Source organism: Dermacentor andersoni, chromosome 11, assembly GCF_023375885.2.
Source record: "Dermacentor andersoni chromosome 11, qqDerAnde1_hic_scaffold, whole genome shotgun sequence".
NCBI lineage: Eukaryota > Metazoa > Arthropoda > Arachnida > Ixodida > Ixodidae > Dermacentor > Dermacentor andersoni.
The window spans coordinates 126,318,680-126,341,596 of NC_092824.1; the positions used below are offsets into that span (position 1 = coordinate 126,318,680).

Sequence of the window (22,917 nt, forward strand, 5' to 3'; positions counted from 1 at the left end):
ATACAAAAGAAAGCAATACGGTTCATTTTTCGCCGATATGACCGCAACTTTTCTCCCTCATCTCACGCATGCGCATTATCAATAGAACCCTTGGCTCATCGACGCACACTTGAACGTATGACTTTGCTACACAAGATTGTACATGGCCAAAGTTGCATTGATGCCCCAATTTCCTTCAGTCATCCCACTGGGCGTGCCACGCGCCGTTCACACCCACTTAATATTGTTCCTTTCCAGTCTTTTGTAAATTGTTTTAAGTATTCGTTTTTTCCAAGCACTGTTGAAATTTGGAACAACCTAGCTGGTTCCTTGCGGGAAAAACCTAATGAAGAGTTTTTGAAAGAATTGTCTAACCACATTTTGTAATTACGTTTCAAATTCATTGTATGTGTTTTTGATCTAATCTCTGGTGTATCCACTCCTGCTATGTCTCATGTATTGAGACAGCAGTATCTGTAAATAAATAAATAAATAACCTTGCTGCTGCCCTTGGGCAAATGTACCCATAAAAATAAACAAATAAAAAGTGCCAGTATAGCTGATGGTGCACACTGGGTACTCTTCTTATCACATAAAAGTAACATTTAGCTTCACATTTGCTTTCCTGACATAGATCAATCTTTACTAACATCGGCCCTTCTCGATGCATTTCTCAATGACAGACCTGTATCCTAATGTATTTACTTATTCAATATTGTCAACCCTCTACCAAAGGTACCAAGTGAAAGAAAAGAATAAAATACAACACACACGCGCATCTAGATAATAACAACGTTCTTATGAATGTGGACCTAAAATTTCTTAGAGCACAATTCAGTTTGCCAGCTTTTTGCAGAGTTCAAAGAAAAATGGAACTCGGTGTTTCTAAAAAAACATTTTCAGGACAACTAATTTAGCACAGAATTGCTTGTATTTTCCAGAAAGTCTTGTTCAGCCATCGTAGATTGTTGCTACAAAAATCACGGGTGTTCATTGTGACATGTAGTGTATAATGTATTCTCCCAAAATATTGTTGACGTGATTTCACCACATCGGCTTTGTGTAAAATTTTCATTTGAAGGCAACACCGCAGAAAAAATTGTTTACAATATTGCTGTCACTAGTTGGGGAAGAAGACATTGAAAGATAAGCCTGAAGACAGTGCTCATGAACTTTGTGAGCTACCTGCCATCTTATCTGCCAAGTCATGGTAAACGTATCATGCTTCTCTTCTCCCCATGATATGTTTGCTTTACCTCCAACTTCAAAATTCCTTCTTAATGTGGATGCACCACTCTTTAGAGAAACAGTTTGCCATCTTTATGACATCCTAACTTTTAAAACCTGTCGGTTCATTACTTGAAAAGAAGACTCGGTGTACTAGTGCAATAACAATGCCTCCTAGATTGTTGTGGCTTCATCTGACCTAAATGTGCATTCTAAGCAACGGAATTGTAACCGAGTGCTTTTCTTCCTTAATTTGGAATTTTATTATTTTGTGGTTCTCGGCCTTTGGCTCTGGTACAACTGAACATCAGCAAAGTAAATTGTTGGATACAATCGAGCCCAAGTATAAGAACCACCTTTGTTCCACAAGATATGTTCACTATATTTAGACTTCTGTAACTACTGATAAAGAACAGAACGAGGCATAGAACAACTTATTTATCCTCCAAAATATTGACACGTGTACTTGTTTATCTTTATCGGGTGACTGTTTTTCACCATCTAACAAATGTTATCGCTCCGCAAAGGACGTGCCTGCATTTATAGGAAGTTTCTTTAATGTTATCGATGGTTCTATCCGTGGTCTGTTGTCAGCGAATCTTGTGTAATCTGATTGCATGTATACATGATGCGAATTGTGTAGTACTTTCTGGAAGACGCACGTCCACCAGCAGTTACTCTGGAACCTTCGATGACTTATGTATAAAAGCCAATGTGCTTGATCTGCTGATGAGATTTCTGATGATCGCCGACTGTGTTCACCACTTTCATTGTGGTTTCATAGTCACTTGCTTTTGTGGGCACATGTTTGCCCAATAAAAGTCAGTTTCGCCGTTCACAGTTTTCCTACTGTGTTCTTGGCGGCCATTACTATGTGACAATAGGCTCCCTAAAATAGCTCATTGAGCTTTAATTCGGTAATATTGACCCGATAATAGCGTAACGCTCGTCAAGCTTATTGACGAGTGGATGTCGTCATAAGTCAAGCTCTTTTCACATGCAAGATGCTTGAGGAAAGCTATGAAGCCTAAGACAGCGCCAATGTTGAAACTGTTGGAGGGCAACGTTGGAGGCTTGCTGCAGTTTTGTGGTTATGCTCATCACCTGAAGCCTCCATGTCTGAAAGTTCTCAGCTCACCAACAGTTGCTTCTTTAGAAATGGTCTTCGAGACACCCAAACCCTCACGAGCAGCAAAAATAATCTAATGTTCATCTGCAGTCTACAAGGGTTTCATTCATGGCTCGGCTGAGCCGACACTCTGCACTTTGTCTTCGTAGACATCCACTAAGCAGAAGGATATCCAACTTCCCAGCTTTGCAAAAGCAATCTTTTGTTCTTGGAGGCTTTACATCTTTCGAAGATGCCTTCAGCATTTTTGTTCTGCCTAGGAACGACATCCCCCTTCTTCGGCAGACTAGCACGGACGGTAGTTCCCGGGGCGTCCCGCCGGCACTCGGAGAAGAAGCGGCGAAGCCCGGTGTTAGGCCTAGCCAGGCAGGCCTGAGTGATCCGTCACCAACATAGTTCGGGACGCCGGCATCGGAGACGGAGGAGCTGGTCGGCCGATACCAAGGAAGCAAAACTTGCGGAGTCGGCGGGAGCACTGACGGTGACCAAGAGTCGACGCACATCGGACTTGGAGTGACATGCGCCAACGGAACCTTGTAAGAGCGTTCATTTTTGTCAGCGTGCAGCCATAGGCCAGGGTTGCCGGACTTTCGCGCAAAATGCGCTAAGGACGCAGGTAGGCGAAGATAAGGACCACGTCGTGATAAGGACACTGTTTTGGCTAAGCAAGTGTAAATCTTTATTTTTTGCCGATTGAGTTTTGACTTTTCCTTTTCGTGTATTTTATATTGGGGTTGTTATTAGTAAAGTCTGTTTGCTGTGCTCGCCTGCGTCTCCCAACTCCATCTCCCAACGTCCGCACGGCCCTGAAATCACTGACAGCCCCGCGGAAATAAAGGAGCCATCCTGGTGACTTAGTTTTCTGGAAGGACGGTAGAATGGTGATATGGCTTGAGACGCTGAACGAGAACGACTTCATGGTTACGACGTTGCATGTGCGGCGTTAGCGACTCAACCAGGTAATTAACAGGTGACATTCTCTCGAGAACACGGTATGGCCCATCATACTTCAGGAGGAATCTTGAAGCGAGCCCAGGCGTGCGGTGTGGCACTAACAACCAGACGAGGGTGCCTGGGAGAAAAGTGGCAGTCGAGTTCTGGGCGTCGTGAACGGCTTTTTGACGGTTCTGGTCATCCAAGGTGAATTGGCGGGCCAGCTGGCGACATTCTTCGGCATGTCTGGCGGCTTCTGAGATTGGCAGGTATTCGGATGGTTCCAGCCGGCAGGGCAGAATGGTGTCGGTTGTGTGCGAACGATGACGGCCGTAAAGAAGATAAAAGGGTGAGAACCGGAGTGACCCGAGTCGCGGTGTTGTAGGTGTAGGTGGCAAACAGAAGAACTAGGTCCCAATTAGAGTGATCAAGTGAGACATACATGGCGATCATGTCACCAAGAGTTCGATTAAGTGTTCTATGGTACTGTTAGTCTGTGAGTGATAAGCAGTGCATTTATGATGAACAATAGTGCATTCAGCAAGGAGTTGTTCGAGGACTTCAGATAAGAAGGCGTGGCCTCTGTTGCTCAAAAGTTTATGTGGACCTCCATGACGAAGGAAAAAACGGCATAGTATGAAATTGGCGACCTCCTGCGCTGTAGCATTTGGTAGAGCAGCAGTCGCCGCATAACTTGTTAAGTGGTCTACCACGATTATCCACCTGTTGCCGGTAGGAGTCAACGGAAGTGGCCCATAGAGATCTATGCCCACGCGATCAAAGGGTCGGGGATGGGCACTGCAAAGGCTGGAGTTCACCAGCGGAGTTGTGTGGTGGCGCTTTGCGGCATTGGCACTCATGCCAAGAGCGGGCGAAGTTTCGAACGAAATTGTACATTCCCTGCCAGTAATGGCGGTGTCGAAGTCTTTCGTAGGTCTTGAAGACTCCTGCGTGGCCACACTGAGGGTCGACATAAAATGAGGAGCAGAGCTCTGATCGCAAGATTCTCGGAATTAAGAGTAATGAGGTGCATCCCTCTGGGACATAGTTGCATCAATAGAGTAGTTGGTCTCAAATCGCAATATGAGAAACTTGGCGCCGAAGCGTTCGCGACGCTGGAACTTTTGACATATCCAAGAGAAATTCGAACAGACATGCAGTCCAGGGATCATAACGCTGTGTAGCAGAGATAGTGTCAAAGTCCAGAGGACAATGTGCACTCCCAGCATCAGCGTCGTAGTGCTTTCAGCCGGAACAATAAAACACGCGGATGTTGTACACTTGAATTCGCAATGCCCAGCGAGCAAGACAGCCCGATGGGTCTTTTAGTGTCAACAGCCAACATAGTGCACGGTAGTCTGTCACTACGTCAAAAGATCAGCCGTATAAATATGGGCGAAACTTGCCAAGCGCCCACACAATGGCCAAACACCCCTTTTCTGTTACGCTGTAATTGGTCTCCGCCTTGGTTAACGTGCGACGACGTATTGTGTGTGGCCAGGTTGACGCTGTGCCAACACAGTGCCAAGGCATACATCACTTGCATCTGTATGGATTTCGTTTGGCGCTTGAGGGTCAAAATGGCGAAGAATGGGTGGCGTCGTGAAACGACGGCGCAAGTTTGTGAAGGCGTCGTCACACTCTGGAGGCCTGATGAGAGATTTCTAGCGCCACCAAGGAGCTGCGTGACAGGCGATATAATTGTTGCAAAGTTTCCAACGAATCGCCGGAAGTAAGTAAGAGCAGAGGCCGATGAAACTTCGTAGCTCTTTCGTAGTCGTAGGTTGTGGGAACGCAGTAACAGCACGTAGCTTCTCGGGATCCGGGCAAATGCCCTTCTTTGACACGACATGGTCTAAAATTGTGAGCTGACGAACAGCAAATCGACACTTCTTCAGGTTAAGTTGCAACCCGATGTTGGTCAAGTGAGTACGTACTGGAGGGGGAGCAGGTGCGTTGCAAAATCGGGGGCGAACACCACAATGTCGTCAAGATAGCAAGGACAGATTTTCCATTTGATGCCACGGAGAACAGTATCCATCATTCTTTCGAACGTAGCAGGTGTGTTGCAAAGTCCAAAAAGCATGACGGTGAATTCATACAAGCCGTCTGGTGTAACAAAGGCAGTTTTCAGATGATCGGCCTCTGCCATCAGAACCTGCCAGTAGCCTGACCGCAAATCCAGGAAAGAAAAGAACTCAGCTGTCCAGAGCAACATCAATGCGAGGTAATGGGTAGACATCCTTCAGCGTGAGCTTGTTCAGTTGTCGAAAATCAACACAGAAGCGGATGGAACCGTCTTTCTTTGTGACGAGTACCACGGGGGAGGCCCGTGGGCTCTGTCAAGGTTGAAAGGCGCCTAGACGGAGCATGTCATTTATCTGGTCTGCAATGACGCGATGTTCCATAGCGGACAGGCGATACGGTCTTTGTCGCAGCGGTGAGTGAGAGCCAGTGTGGATGTGATGCTCGACTGTCGATGCAAGGCCAAGAGATGTTTACGCAACATCGAAAGAACGGCGGAAATGCTGGATGATTGCGAGAAGTTGAGATCGCTGCGAATGTGTCAGGCCGTTGGCGATGAACAGGCTGAACACAGCAGTCCATGTTGAGTCGGGTACAGAGAGGGCACTCAGTTCATGGATGGCAGTAGAAGGCACTTCGTCAAGGACAGAAACAATTCATGTTGAATAGACTGACTCAACATAACCAAGGCATTCGTGGCGGAGCAGTGATAGCGGCCATAAAAATGATTGTAAATGGGCATCGTGCTGACACTGGCGGCAAGGTCAAGAGCTGCAAAGTGCAAAGGAAGCGCTTTTCGGGTAACAAAGTGATGACAGGGCATGAAGAAGACCATCCCGTCGGATATAGTACTACACAAGACGGGTACAAATGCTGAAGCGGACGGGGGAATACAGGTGTCTTCTTTCACAGCAATTTTAGCGGCAGGATGAACATCGACCGAGGCCAGGTCACCAAGTTGGGAAAGTTCCATCTCAGCCGGTGCAGAATTGATGATGGCACTGTGGCGTGAGAGAAAATCTCATTCTAGAATAACGGCATGGGAGTACGATGAAAGGACTATGAACTCAATCGTGTATAAAACATCCTGTATGGCCACACGGGCTGTACAAGCAGCGGTAGGGTGAATGGGTAGAGCACTCGCCGTTCGAAGCGACAATCCAAACAGAGACGTCACTTTACGAAGCGAGTAGCAAAACCTGGCACCCATAACTGAAATAGCAGCACCAGTATCGATGAGGACGACCGTAGTGACATCTTCAATAAACACATCAATGACATTGGCAGCTAAAGGAGGAGGACTTCGGCTTGTCAACATTTGCGCAGTTCTTGCCTTGGGAACTGCATCATCTAGTTTCCCTCTTCATTAGAGACGGGTCGTCGACACATAGGGGAAAGCGACCGGCGACATGGCGAGGGTGACCGGAGGCATTTGAAGCGAGGACGGCCATCAGTCTGGGAGCGAGCTGGTGATGGCTCGAAGGGTTCGTAAGGCGCCTTTGGATCAGGTAGCACATAGGGCGCTCGTCGATCGTCATGGAACACCTGCAATCGGCAGTGGCAGAACCTTGCGACATGACTGGGATACCTACATGCAAAGCATATAGGGCGATTGTCCAGCGTACGCCACGGCTTAGCGACGGCAGTGGTGGCCCAAGGGGGATGGGAGGGGGAGGGCAGTGCACAGGCTGCTGGAAGCGACGTACGGGCACGTTGCAAGGGGCCATTCCAGCAACTGTAGCATAAGTGACCGGTGTAGCCACGGGATCCTGCTGGTGAACAGCTGGCAGCGCTTCTGCAACCTCTTCGTGGATCACATTATGGAGATGAGACGGCAAAGTGCTGGAAGACTCCTGCGTGACGGACACCAGAGATAGCTGTCGTGCGACTTCTTCACGGACGAAATCCTTGATTTGGGTTATCAGGGAGGCTTGTTCAGGGCCGGGGGCCAGGCTGCAGAGCGATGCCATATTTGGTGTGGGACGTTGCCTTGTCAGGCTCAATCTCGCCCGTGTGAAAGGGAGGAATAGCGGGGAGGAAGTGCGCTCTTTTCTGTGGTGCGTGAGACAGTGGGGGGGAGGGGAGGGAGAAAGAGGGATGACATTCTACTTCGCCAGCACCTGCACATGTGGTGGCTGCACGTGGCTGTATCTCAAGAGCGATTTGCATTAGGGGCAAAGTGTAGGTATGTTGGCGACTCGTACCTTTGTGCGTGCTGTGTGTTCTCGGCGCTCACTTTGCATTGAAGATCACTTCACTCGCTGCTTCTGCCACCTTTCCTCACACAAGCATTTTGACAGCGAGTGCCCACTGTCATAGAGTATGATGTGTTATGTTTGCTGTGCAAGCTGACACCATGCTTGTTATTTTAGTTTAGGCACATTCGAAAATGCTCTGAAGGCCTGTCGGTACACGTATTAGGCATATTGGTGCTCGTACTGTGACAGGAAATGCCGGGTGCACGCATGTGTAATTAAGAAATACATACTGTGTCCCGTGACAATAGTCCCTTCCCACGCTTGTTATGCTTCACTGCAATACTTTTGCGTATACTTCACCAAGTAACATTTGTGTACGGAGGCGAAGCTGGCTTTTGGGAACCGGCATCATGCAACGCAGCTGCCTTTCCAACCTTCTAAGCCAATTGCAAGGACCACAAAGGCAGAGTCCGTGCCATTGCTGACAGCAGCGAATTCTTTCAATAAAAAACACGGCATCCAACGGCAAGAAGCTTCATAGCAAACGTCGAAGCAGCTAGCCCTAACATTGCCGCAGTGGTGGCTACAGCTGCCAGCGGATCTGCGTGGTTCGAGGCGGCAAGGTAATCAAAATGGCAGCGGTGGTGGATTTGATTAATGCCGTTTCGGACGTGCTGTCACGGCGAAACCTCCGGAATATCTGATGGCGAGTCAATGAGGAGTTCTTATGTCCGAAATTTCAAATGTTCTGATACATTGACACTATGGTGTAGGTGGTGGTGCCGCGATGCCATCCAAATTATCAGGAATCCAGAAAGTCGGTCATTGACGGTACACTGGCAACTCCACCAGCCGACGACAGTGCGTCAAAGACGATTCATTACAATTCCTGTCTGTTACTTGAGCCAGCATTACCTTGACTTTTGACCCTTTCAATAAAATTACAACTAATTTTCCCTGATAGAAGCACAAGTTCCCTGAGTGTTCCCTGAGTTTTGCCAGACTACTCAAAATCCCTGAGAATTCCCGGTTTTCTCAGTTGGTAGACACCGTGTTTCTTCTAAGTGACAACAAAAATGTCAGATTTGCAAATTTTTACTGATTACTTTTTCAAGGACTTCTTTTCTTGCGACTCAAGTATTGGATACTAATTGCCTACAACTTTATGATGTGACATAATATTGACGCAAAATAAATTTGCACGTGATGACACGGGACCCTTAAGGCGAGAACAACGAGGTTCGTGGTTGCGCGCGCGCTCTCCAAGGACCAGCCATTGCAAAAGGCAGACGTTTTTTTTTTCTGCCAATCTGTCGGTGATAAACTGTTTTATTTGTAATAGCCGGGTGGCATTTCTGGTGGAGGTGCGGGGTACGGTCGATGTTAAGATCTCCGGAGCATACCCCAGACCTATACCCAGCGAGTAGTTCAGCTGAGCTTACCCGTGTGCACGTACGTGCCAGCCGACATCTCCAGGGACTCCAGCCACAGCACGGTCTGCTACCCGAACGAACTAGAATGACGAACCAACCACTTCCTGCCACTCCTGCAGCATCGCACGTTGTCGTCAATCACATCCGGACGCCGAATCTGTTCCACGGAAGTGCTTCAGAGGACGCCGACGACTGGCTTGACCATTTTGACTGGGTTGCCAACCTCAACGACTGGAACCACGAGTGTAAGCTACGCTACGTGTGCTTCGCTCTTGAGGATTCCGCAAAAACATGGTTTGAGAACCACAAGGCGACACTGACGTCATGGGAAGAATTTCGTAGAAAGTTCCTCAATGCCTTCGCCAGGGCGGACAGGAAGGAGGGTGGAGTTAGTGTTGGAGGCACGAATTCAAGGCCCGAATGAGCGTGTGACGGCGTACGTAGAAGACATGAATCGGCTTTTCAGACGTGCGGACCCTTCTATGACTGAAACAAAGAAGGTGGGCCATCTCATGCGCGGCATCAAAGAGGAAATCTTTGCTGGTCTCATTTTAAATCCGACGACGACACTTGCAGAGTTCCATGACGAAGCCACTACTATGGAAAAGGCCCTTCAACAGCGGGCCAGGCAAAACAACCGCGACGCCATGACTTCAAGGGAGCTCTCTGCCGTTACCCTCGGTAACGACATTGGCGCCTTGCGAGAACTCGCCAGGGCTGTCATCAAGGAGGAACTGCAGAAGATGCAGACGACCACTGCCCCTGTGGGACAACTTTCCATTGCGGAAATGGTGCGCGCCGAGGTCCAACAGGCCGTCCATATTCCTGGACAGTACGAGGCACCACAGCAGGGACCGCACGCCGAAATGAGTTACGCTGAAGCAGTACGCCGTCCGCCACCCTCAAGTGCATGCAGCATGGTACACCCCACTCAATGAATGGATGTAAGCTTCAGGCCGCCTCGCAGCCCCCCGCACATCGCCGAAGCAAGGACTAGGAAGAGCGACGTCTGGCGCACCACAGACTACAAGCCCCTTTGTTTTCATTGTGGTGAAGCCGGACACATCTACAGAATGTGTCCTTATCCTCATGTGGGGGCTCCATGGATTCTCGCCGAATGCACCTCGTCCACGACCTGGTGAGCGGCCGCCGGAAATAGAGTTTCGTCACGAATCGTCGCAATGTTGATCAGCGATGGCAGGAGCCCCATTCATCGTCTCCTGCTCGTTACAGGTCACCATCACCAAGCCAAGCCTTTACTCGTGGCGCTCTGAGACGCCGCTCGCCTAGCCCAGCGGGTCGGGAAAACTGAGTTCAGCGACCTCCGGAGGTGAGGCCGCTGCCGACGACCCTACGCAAGATCCTCCACTACGACGACAACGACGAAAACAGAATGACGCAGACGTACAGACAGAGTCAAACACCTTACGAGAGGTAGTAACATCGAACATTCCCATCACCATAGACGACGAAGAAATAATGGTGTTAATCGATACTGGAGCGGACACCTCAGTTATGAGCATGGACTTTGCCTGCAAGCTGAAGAAAGTTTCTACCGAGTGGACTGAGTCGCAGATTCGCACTGCAGGAGGCCATCTGCTAACCCTGGTAGGAAGATGCACAGCGCAAGTGAGCATTCGTGGGTTTACGTACCTCGGAGATTTCGTTATCCTCCCAAGCTGTTCGAGGGACCTAATTCTGGGAATGGACTTTCTGCAGGCTAATGGAGCTGTGATTAATTTACAAAAGTCGCGGGTAACTTTTTCGATGGCGCAGGCCTTAGCAAGGAGCAGCACTGACGACACATATGTGAAGGCCTTGAGGATTGTTGACGAGAACATCACGGTGCCGCCAAGGAGCAGCGTATTGACCCTCGTCACCTGCGACGCATTCGACGGCTATGAGGGTATTGCCGAGGCAAATATCCTGCTGCTGCTCGAAAGATACATCTGCATCGCCCCGGGCCTTGTTCGAATACAGCATAAGTGCTCGCAAGTTTTGTTGACAAACTTCAGCCATGAGTATCAGCACGTCCCTCAAGGTACAGCTGTGGCATTCCTGAACGACATTGCTGACTTCTCAGACATCGGCACATTACAAGTGACTTCACCGGATGCAACAACTCACGCCAGCCTGAATACCCGCATCCACATTAATGCTGACTTAGCAGATGTACAGAAGGATCAGCCGCTGGGCCTACTGACAGAATTCTCCGGCTGTTTTTCCACGGAATCCAAAGTCCAGCGGACTTCCGTTACGCAACACCGAATCGTTACAGAGGAGTCGGTGCGGCCTGTTCGTCAGCATCCGTATCACGTGTCACCTATGGAGCGGGAGGCGATTAAGCGTCAAGTTCAAGAAATGCTAAATGATGACGTCATCCAACCGTCGACAAGTCCGTGGGCATCGCCTGTCGTACTAGTAAAAAAGAAAGACAACACACTCCGCTTCTGTGTTGACTACAGACGGCTTAACCGAGTCACCAAACGCGACGTTTATCTCCTGCCACGGATCGATGACGCTTTGGACCGTCTGCGTCATTCTCAGTTCTTTACTTCGTTAGACCTAAAGTCACGCTACTGGCAAATCGTAGCGGACGAGCGTGACCGTGAAAAAACCGCCTTTGTGACTCCCGATGGGCTGTACGAATTTAAAGTGCTGCCTTTCGGTCTCTGTTCCGCTCCTGCTACGTTTCAATGAATGATGGACACTGTACTCGTTGGACTAAAGTGGCAGACGTGTCTAGTGTACCTAGACGACGTTGTTGTGTTTTCCAGCACGTTCGATGAACATCTCGCCCGGCTACGAAGTGTCCTTACCGCAATACGCAAGGCCAACCTCACCATCAAGCCTGAAAAATGTTACTTTGGCTTCCAGGAACTCATGTTTCTAGGCCACGTGGTCAGCTCCCAAGGAGTACGACCAGACCCAGAAAAACTCAATGCCGTTGCCGAGTTTCCTCGTCCTAAAGACAAAAAGGCTGTTCAGCGGTTCCTGGGCCTCTGCGCTTACTACCGTCGTTTCGTTGAAGGCTTCTCAAGGATTGCTGAACCGCTCACGAGACTGACGCGACAAGATGTGCCCTTTACGTGGACGGAAGACCAGAAGTAGGCCTTCACCGAATTGCGTAAACGCCTTCAATCCGCTCCAGTGCTGGCACATTTTGATGACACTGCAGCAACTGAAGCACACACCGACGCCAGCAACGTAGGACTCGGGGGCCATTCTGGTTCAATGGCAAGATGGCGCAGAACGTGCAATTGCGTATGTGAGTCGTGGTCTGACAAAAGCAGAAGCTAATTCAATGAACGAAAAATAATGCTTAGCAGTCGTGTGGGCCATCAGCAAGTTCCGACCCTACTTATACAGCCGGCCATTTCGAGCAATCAGTGATCACCACTCGCTCTGCTGGCTTGCCAATCTACGAGACCCGTCGGGTCGCCTCGCTCGTTGGAGCCTCCGCCTCCAGGAATACGACATAACTGTTGTCTACAGATCCGGCCATAAGCATAGCGACGCTGACTGCTTGTCACGTTCTCCTATTCCCTTGACATCCTCCAACTTGGAGCGAGATTTGCCGTTTCTTGGTGTCGTCGACATGGTGTGCATGGCTGACTATCAACGTGCAGCTGCTTGCAGTCATCCGATATCTCGAGGGAGCTGACGTTGTCGTCCCACGCCCACTTTCAAGAGGATTGACGTCGTGCTGCCTGCGAAACGATGTCCTGTACAAGAAAAATTTCGAGAACAGCCAGGAAACATTTCTTCTCGTCGTCCCGACGGCACTGCTCGAGGAAGTTTTACAGGCGTGTCACGACGATCCCTGTGCCGGCCACTTAGGCCTCGCGAGGACATTATTGCGCATACGGCAAAAATACTATTGGCCACACCTATTTTCGTCGGTTCAGCGCTATGTGCGAATGTGCTGCGACTGTCAGAGGCGTAAAGTTCCACCCGTCAAGCCTGCCGGCCTCCTTCAGCCTTTGTATCCGCCTCCAGCGCCGTTCCAGCAAGTGGGAATGGACCTTCTTGGGCCGTTCCCCACGTCATCCTTGCAAAATAAGTGGATAATCATGGCAACTGACTATTTAACTCGCTATGCGGAGACGAAAGCTGTGCCACGGGGAACTGCTGCTGAAGTCGCCAGCTTCTTCGTCCACAACATCGTGCTTCGTCGCGGTGCAACCGCTGTACTCATTACTGACCGCGGTGCAGCGCTTACAGCGGAGTTATTGCAACAAGTCATCACACTGACGCACTCCGACCACCGAAAGACCACAGCCTATCATCCCCAAACTAACGACTTAATAGAGCGCCTAAACAGAACATTAGCCGACATGCTCTCCTTGTACATTGATGTGGAACACAAAACATGGGATGAAATTTTGCCATACGTCACGTTTGCTTACAATACCGCTGTGCAGGAGACCACCGAGTTTACACTATTCGAGCTCGTTTACGGACGTTGCGTTGCAACCCCCTTAGATGCCATGCTCGGACCACGGAGCCACAAGGAATGACACCACTGAAAATGTCGTCCAGAAAGCCGAGGAAGCTCGCCAGCTTGCTTGGAATCGCATCCACACCCAGCAGAATACCGACACCTACCGTTACAACTGGACCCGACGGAACGCCCAGTGCTTACCAGGCGACCGTGTGTGGGTGTGGACACCTATCCGACACCATGGGCTCTCAGAGAAATTGTTGCGCCGCTATTTCGGCCCCTATGAAGTTGTACGCCGCCTCAGTGATGTGAACTACGAGGTGGTGCCTCAAAGCTCTGATCCTGGTTCGAACGGACGCCGTCCCCATGCTGAAGTCGTCCACGTAGTACGGATGAAGCCATACTACGCACGCGAGGGATAAGCAACCCTCACAAACCGCTTCAGCATTGTGTACATTCCTGTATGTTGTTGTTTTTTTTTTTTTTTTGTCTTTTCATGTTGGCACTCTTGCCCATAGTGCGTGCCCGCTGCCCTCGAAGCGACTGGGCCGATCGCTTTTGAGATGGGAGCAATGACGCAAAATAAGTTTGCACGTGATGACACGGGACGCTTAAGGCGAGAACGACGAAGTTCGTGGTAGCGCGCGCGCTCTCCGAGGACCAGCCATCGCAAAAGGCTGACGTTGTTTTTGCCAATCTGTCAATGGTAAACTGTTTTAGTTTTAATAGCTGGGTGACAATATGTTAAAACACTGTGTATGACAACAAAGAAAAAAATAATCCTCAATCCCTAAAAAATCAGTTTTGCTGTGGTAACAGAAGAGTTAAGAAGTCTTCAGGCTGCTCCTTAAGCAAAATGCAATAAAATTGTTAATGCAGAGCATTCTTGGACTCCTTCCAAGCACTTTGCAGTAGGTATGCAGGAATATTCTTGTCTAGCCTCATTTTGGACTTCTGTAACAAAAATAATTGCATGACTGACAATGGAATCGAACCTCTGCCTTCGAGCACAGCAGCCCAATGCTCTAATCACTAGGCCATGATTGCACGCATACTGCTCTCACGCCAAATCCAACTAACTCTTTGAGACGTTTCACGCGTGCATCACATGCCAATTTGTCGTCTTCTTTCCTCATGACACCTGGTGCTTTGAGATGCCATCTTAGACTACGCAGTCTTTGGCATTGTCCCACATTCCCCAGTACTTTCCTCATACCAGCTAATGCTACATAAAAACTGTACAAATGTCATCGTAAATTTACCAAGACCACATGATACATACAGTTACATAACACTTACTCGCAGATCGCATCACCATCTTTGTATCTCGCTCAAACTCGTTAAATACTTATGGAGAACCTAGCAATCGGCATGTCATATGAACTTGCATCGAACGGATGCAGTAAGAGTCATGCTGTTTTTGTCATATGATCATCATCATTGCCATCTGGCTGCTGTCATCAGATATACGCTCACGTTACATACACAACAGCTTCATTTATTCAAATGTGTTTTTCCACTTGGTAATGCTTTGCAGAACACTAAACAACGCTGGATAGCCAGCTACCTGCAAAATGTTTTGCATTGCATTGATTCCCTCAGTGCCTAAGATCTGTGCAAATAGTTTTTTCTCATAAATGTATTTCACATGCTGCTTCGTAATCCTTCCATGATTTCATTCAGGTGAGACTCGTAAGAGAACTGACGGTGTATGTCAGAGCCACATCCGAGCAGCAGCTGCAGCTGTTCCTGGTGGTAGCCACAGCCCCAGCTGAGCACTGAGTGGCCGCCACAGCCCGGGAGCAGTCCTGCTGTGGCACCTGCTTGTTGGGGCAGCAAGAAGAGGCGGCCCAGAAGGGGGCCACAGCTGCCTGCCTGGCGCTGCTGCACCAATGTAAGTGGCCGCGACAGCTGCTCGCAGTCACCCTGTCGCAGCTCCACCACGTGCGCTGTTCTCCTCAGGAGCCCCAGGCAGCGCCTCTGGCTTGCACTGCATAGGGCATGTCTCCTCAGCCAGGGCTGCCACAACACATGCACGGTACCACCCACCACTGATGCATGGCCTGGACCTTAAAGCGTGCTTCAGCTGGGTCACTGAGAGCTGGCAGTGGCTCGAGGCAGCGCAGCCGTGTGGCACCCATGAGCAGCACATCAGGTGACAGCACCTGGAGTGGCGTGCCAGCCTCACCCAGTGGCTGCCAGGCGCCTTGTGAGAACCAGTCGGGCCAGCTGCACATGTGCCCTGCTGGCATGGGGGGCGGCCACAGGCGCAGCGTGCGTGATCCCTCGGTGGCACCACTCAGGGCGTCGCACGTGGCATCCCCCGACTGGGCCAGTTGCCAGCCACCATTGGCCTGCTCGTAAGCGAAGCAGCGCAGCCGATCAGCATCCGTCTTGGCTGCTGCATGCACCAGCCGGCCAACCAGGTAGCGCACCGAGCCCTCTTTCCACGATGCCAGGCATGTCAGCTGCTCCTCTGCATGAGGTGACAACCTGCAGTCTAGCAAAACCCAGCTCAAACCAACTCACCTCTGCTCTCGGAGCCAAGCACACTGGCACAGGCCTGGAAGCGCAGCAGCAGCCGGCTGGGCTCTGTACACGATTCCAGACTTGAGGGGGGGTTAGCACAATCGCCACCACCTTGGTTGTAGCTGAACAGGAGTGGGCCCTGCATGGGGCATTCCTGCTCACTGCCATTGAGCCGGAAGAGTGAGTACAGGCTAGCATCACCCGCAAACTCTGCACACACAGCTGCATGTGAGGTCTGGTGCGAGCAAGGTGTTTCCTTGTACTGCAGCACATTCGCGTGCTTTGCACTGATGCCCAAGCAGCGCACACAGCCAGTCTCAGACAGAAGAAACTTGCTTTCGCGGCCCTCCAGGCACCGGCCCCGTGTAGATATGTGGGTGCGGTTGATGCGCACAGGCTCCCGTGCTCCTTGCAAGAACCACTCACCCCACCAGGCCGCTGGAAAGTCGCAGCCATCTGCTTGGCGCACTGCAAGTGGTGGAACACATACACGTCTAAGGTATTGATTTCATGATATGGAGACAGCATCTACACATTGTGCTTTTCAGCTCCTTCAACATGCAGCCCCCTGCACCAAAGGGCCCTCTGGTGCTTTAGCAAGTATTGCAAGACAGTTACTGGACAAGACAGCTACTGCACAAGATAGTTGCTGCACTGCACGAAGACACACGTACACACAACCTTTTATTTTTCATGTGCTCTCATTTGATATATGAAGGCCTCTGCACTTACTGTTTATTTAGAGAAAAATTGCAGGGCATTTGTTATTAAGGAATGTTTTCCTTAAACCTTTTCCGAGTGCACATGAATTCAGTTTTCCAGCTCGTTATTTTCACGGCCTTTGTGATTCCTGAATGGAAACTGCATATGACAGCTCACATGACAAGGTTAAATACAGTGACGTCATCCTACAGCAGTCTCTCTGCATTGATGAGCTATGTGGGTGTATCATGCATTCAAAATAGTTCAAGATATTTATGCCTAGACAAAGGTGGTGGCGTAGTGGCTATGGCATTGCCCCTAAGCCCAAGGGGGGCAAGGGATCAAATCCCGGCCACGGTGGCTGCATTTCGATGGAGCGAAATGCAAGAATGCCCATGTACCGTGCATTGAGTGCACATTAAGGAAAGTCAGATAGCTCTCAGTGATATGACTTTCTTTAAAAAGCATAGTATAATATATCTTACAATCAAAGTAGATGACCCCACAAATTATGCACCTGATTAGGGCCTCTCAGGGCAAATCAAATGCGCCAAGATAACACGACCTGAATTCAAATGTATGCCAGAGAAGAAGCCAGTTTTATTACACATTTTGACAATGAAGCTGATAAATACCTGCATGTATACAACATTTTTGCATTAAGAGGGCCCTGCAGAGCAAAGTACCTTGTGCATCACATTGGGAACATTCTGCGACAATAATATTTTGAAAATGTTAGAAGAGCAGTAGGATGCTTTCTTTCCTATTCTTGTTTTTCCAAGCACAGTGGAAACTATGATACACAGGCAGTGATGGCATTGCTTCACCCAGCGTTGCATCACGGTGCGTCATGGATGGCAGAATCGTGTTTATAATTGACAAATATTGTAATCTGAATACCATAATTTGATTTCAGTGTTTATTTTAACACTGAGAGTGATAATGACACTCCTGGGGTCATGTTCTTAGATGGTCACTTTCGGCAATATCACTTTCAGAGCGCGCTTACCGACTGGTTGAGCAGAAACGGATGAGCTGGTTAGCTGTTGAGCACTACATCATGTGAAATAGTATCGGTGAAAGTGATCATCTGAGAATACGTACCCTCTGAATTACGCCTATGAATTATATGTATTTTGTTTTTAGTACCTCTGTATCTTGTCTTTATTAATGTTGTGTACAAGATTAGTAGTCAGGTACTTGGTTTTGGCCACAGTAATAAACATTACAATTTAATTCAATGGTCTTGTGACATTTATATAGAAGGAACAGACCATGTATTCAGCACAGGAAAACATACATCAAGGCAAACAAAGGTGCAGGCATGAATGTGCTAACCAATTCACAATGCACAGTTATCAACTGTAACATAGATAATTTTTCCAACTTTGTGGTGAACAAATACTGTTTGTAATAGTTGGGATGTTGTTTAGCTTGTTTTTATGAAAATAAAGTATCAGAAAGAGAATACAGAACAATTTATCACTCCATTTAAGCACTTCCAGCTCACAGCAAGTGCTGTCTGCTTGTGTTACAATGTTCATGTTGATGTGAGCTGCATGGTCAGTGTTCGTCTTGAGGTTTCTTTTGCAAGAACCATGAATCACCCTTGTCACATTGTGGGCTGCAAACCTAGCAATTGGCGACATGTCAAGCTGCTACAGCGCATCAGGCTGTCTGTATCCGATTGGCGCCAGGATCTATGCATCTGCGGCCGTCACTTAACACTGGAGGATTACTACCACAATAGGGAGGTTTAGCATGTCCAGTATTCCGGTAAACGCAGGTGGACTGAGCGTTTTGCCAGATGGCTGTGAGCAGCCTGCAGGGTGCAGCCACCTGATGGCACGGAGCTCAACCAGAGAAACAGAGAGCTAATATAGCGGTAACGAAGTGTATTCTACTTTGCTGCTGGTGTAAATTTTCGGCAGTAGTGTAACTGTGAACACATTGTCTGTTCAAAAGTTTAAAATGTTTTACACTTGGTTACAGTAATATTAGCTCTGTGTTTAGCTGGTTAAGCTCAGCACCACCAGATGGCTATACTTTTCAGATCACTCGTGTTTACGATAAATCCCCCTTTTATCAAAGCAGTAGTAGCATGGAGGGGCTTTAGTTTAAGCCATCACCCGTCCATCAAAACTCGCAGCTCGCCTGCATTTAATGGAATACCGTACAAGCTAAGCACTGTGACGGAACACTCGCAGCACCCGCTGCTTGGATAGCTTTTGCTTGAGATTGACGGTCAGGCAGCTAGCGGAGAAGTTGGAGAGGCTTCGCGTGCTGGCCCCAGACACTGGAAGTGGTCGTCACGACATCACATTATGACGCAGAGCCAGTGAAGGCATAGCTTAGCCACAATCGCTCGGCAAACGAGCTGAGGAGAAAAAGCATGGCTAGGGAAGAGGGTAACTTGTAATCGTCTGTAGCTTTCCTAATATGTGACGCTTCACTTAAATTGGACACAAATTTTTTACTCAAGCTATACTCTATACATCTACAAAATTTGTCCGACCTGTTTCGCGGAGCCTTTGCCATATTTCTATTGCAATTTTTTTTCTCCACATGAAGGTCTTTAATAATCTACTGACCCCATAAAAATGTGTGTGATCACAGATGTCACACACAAATTTTTAGTGCATGTAGCTACAGAAAAATTAAGTCCTGAGGGCATACGATGACCCAGGCTAATGGAAGTCCCACTGTGAAATCAAAATTAAGATACTGTAGCAGATAAGTTGTATAGGTGAAAGCAGTGTTAGTGCTGGAGATGCTTGATTCGATCGCTTGCAGCTGCTGTATTCTTCTTTTTTTTATATAAATCAGTGTTTTTATTAGTTAGGTAGCTTGTTGTCCCGTTAACTGCCATTGGCATTTAAAAAGCTGTAAACACATTACACACACTGTGTCACTATTCTAGGGTGCTTACAAATGTTGAGACAGCTATAGTGACAAATACGGCTGCTTTTCTGTTTGCCAAACGGTTGCTGCAGCTGTATGAAATATTTGTGTATTGTAAAAGAAAGGAAATGCGCAACAAGGAACAGGGGTCATATTTTCTAACAATGTTTTTCATTTTTTAATATTTCTTCTTGCTCCTCGTCATTTCTTTGTTGATTAGTAGCTGTAAATAAATGAGAGTCCCCTACCATAGCTATTATCAGATGCTATCAGACACTCAGTGGGATAGATGAGTATTGGAGGGAAGGAAGGCTGCAAAATAAGGCTTTAAGATTAAGATTTAAGATGGGCAAGTTGTTGAATTAAATACACAGTTTGGAAGCGACATAATTCGTTTCAAGTCATTGCTGTGAACCCACATTAACATGTAGCACAACTTAAGCCCTAGCATTTGAGGCAAAAGTGGCAAACATTTAGGAGGCAAAAGCTTGCTGTGTGCTTAATGGCAAAAAAAAAAAAGGGGGGGGGGGGGAACACCTTAAATTTTTAGATGCTCTCGGACCTACCTCAGCTGATATTTTACAGAACCGTGCCAAATAGAGTGACTGCAATTACTAACAAATGTAGTCCTTCCTTTTCGTTTACTGTGCTTTTTTTCCAGAAACGATCGATATCTCATATTTTTTGTTCCTAAGCCATACAGCAATCCAGCAATTTGCTGCTAGCTGTGGAAACAGATTCTCTGTGTACTTGAGATGTTTGAGATACCACCTTGAGAGTGCTAAACAATCTTTGTTAACCGCCATTGAAGTTTCCTTTAGATCCACACTATGGGAGTTCCTTCAGTTTGCTGGGCACAGTCAATGCTGTGCCTCCAGCTCCAGGCTCAATCGCCAGTGCAAGGCAATGCCCAAATGTCCTCAATGTCTCTTCAAAGTGTCCTCAATGCTCCGGTCTTGGGACATTCATGTGCTTTGCAGCTTGTATGGCTTGCTGTGTGGCTCTGCCTTCCACCCTAGCAGTAGTCGCAAACACTAGTGCGTCATATTGTGTGTGCCCGAACCATCGCTGGCCAGAGTCAGTGGTGGAAAGGTAGTGTTTATGAACACATCTCCGCCCGTGTGTATGAAACACTGTTCGACGCAGCTTAGCACGTGCCTTCCTCCCTGATTGGGGGGCAGCGGATGCTGAGTGTGCTCCTTGCATTTAGCTCTTTCCATACCATGCCCATTGGGCATCGTTAGTCTGCCAACAATGGTTTGAAATGCCGTTTTTTGAGACTTTCCGCGCCGCTCGTAGACACACTTCGCTATTGGACGTGAAGGAGGAGAACTATTCTTTTGTTTTCTAAGCAGTTCACTTTTTTCCCCAGGCAGTGATTTTTGAACACATTCCGAAGTTGTCACGATCGTCAAAGCAGAAAGCAAAAAATGGCCGCCCACTATCAATGGTTTGAAACGCGACTTTCAAGACCTTCCACGCCTCTCACGGACACTCTGCACCATAGGGCGTGAAAGAGGAGAACTATATTGTTACGGGGATGTTGGGAGTATAGACACTTTATTTACTATATATGTACAAGCAGAGTCAATGTGGTTTAGATGACTGACCAGTAGCCACACGAAGCAGCCGGCGTCTCACGATCTTCTTCTTCTTTCCTCTTTATTTATCCTTCTGTAACAAGACCCCAGGCTGCTAAAGCGCCGTTTCGGTGCATGTTAGGCGAAGAACTGCGAGTGAAGTATGGCTTCAGCTGCGAAACAGGCACAATATCAACAGGCGTTGGACTTGAGGATGGATCAAACTGTAACAGTGAGATCTCGTAATTGACATCGTTAACTTGACATAGGACTTCATGAGGCCCTGTGTAGTGAGAGAGAAGCTTCTGGGAGAGGCCGACCCGACGAAATGGTGACCAAAGGAGCACCCAAGCACATGGGGCGAACTTAACATCGCAATGGCACCGGTCGTAACGCTCCGGGTTTTTTTTTGGGGGGGGGGGGGGGGGGGGGGCTTTTTTTTTCTTGTTCTCGATATTTCTGTTTGCAGTTCTCTTTTTTCCCACCAGGCATTAATTTTTTAACACATTCTGAAGTTTCGCAATCGTCAAAGGGGAAAGCAAAAATGGCCACCAAGAAAAAATTTTGATTTTTTTGGTGATAGTGCCTATTAGATGGCAATACATTTTGTATACCTCATAATCTTTGTTACATTATTTTCTTTGTAGATACAAGCCTGTCTTTACAAACGTTTTTCATTTTTGTCCCACAATCTTTATTCTAGCGATATATCTTTTTTATGACATGCGTCTCGCTAATAGAACTTTGTGCGTGAAAAGGGCACTCATTCTAGCTCTTGTTTATGCATTACATAAAATATTGAGCGCAGTAATTCCTTCAGAAAAAAAAAATAGATCTGGTGTAACCTACAAAAAACACCTATTTTCCCCATGGTAAGGAAAGAGTTAAGTGCAGTGTGGCATTTTGAATAGTGTTCATAGTGTTCTAGGCAATAAATGCATTAACTGTCCGGACATTTCGTGCTCCTGGGAGCGAGAGAGCTCTATATGTATGGTAAGAGCCAGCCAGGCCTTTCAGCTCGGTGCTTGAACCTGCGGTGGGTCTATCACTGTACACTGTCCTGTCATGAAGCCCCCTCTCTGGGTGATTTACCGACACCGTGCACAGAGACAAAAAATGAGCCCACATTTTTGCACCCATCTTAGGGCCCGATAGCAACTTCCACAGGGGCACGTTGAAAACAAGACTATGTATGTGAAGGAGACTAAGCCTACTATACAAACAAGAAAAAATACAGGCAGTGAACAAAAGGCAGAAAGAAAGCACGTGCATCTTTAGACGTGTGTACAAGAGGAGCAACTGTGGCACGCTGGCCTCTATGCAGCATGTCCCAAAAGAAAAACGCACTTGCTTGCAGAGGCAGAAAGCAGGAGTAAAGCGTTTCTTTTACCAGAAAAGCCTGGAAATGCAAGGGCGACTTCCCAGTGGTGGTTGTCACTTCTTGAGGGGGTAACGATGTGGCGGCCCAAAGTGGTCAGAAACACCGGGTGTGCTCTGTTTTTCGGATCGAGATGGCTGGGCTGCAGCGCCAGCTCATCTGCCCGGCTGGTGTTGCTAAGTGCATGGGTGTGTTTGAGCACTATGTCACCAGCCTCAAAGCAGACGTCACAGTGGCTTTTGTCATACTGAGCCTTCTGTTTGGCTCACGCAGCTCCCAAGCTGTTCTTGCTCTAGAGAAAGCACAGGCAAGCCAGGCGCGAAGCTGCACTGCATATGAGGTAAGGTCTCCTGGTGCATATCAACCCCTGCTTAGGGCTGCACAACAATGGTTAGCAGATTCTCCAGTTGCCGGCCGAAAATGATGAAAGCGTGGAACAGTTTTCTGCCATCAAAATGA

The 22,917-nt window shown here is 48.2% G+C and overlaps 1 protein-coding gene across 1 annotated transcript in view; it reads right to left on the reverse strand.

Annotated features, from left to right (window-relative positions):
* The window catches only part of LOC126539586 (uncharacterized), a 40,023-nt gene that overhangs the window by 9,703 nt on the left and 7,403 nt on the right, over positions 1–22,917 (reverse strand). Inside the window, exons 2-4 of the mRNA XM_050186472.3 lie at positions 15,898–16,365; positions 15,418–15,844; positions 15,075–15,358 (exon numbers count right to left, since the gene is read on the reverse strand). Coding sequence (XP_050042429.1) covers positions 15,075–15,358; positions 15,418–15,844; positions 15,898–16,365 — 1,179 coding nt within the window. The remainder of the gene's footprint in view (positions 1–15,074; positions 15,359–15,417; positions 15,845–15,897; positions 16,366–22,917) is intronic.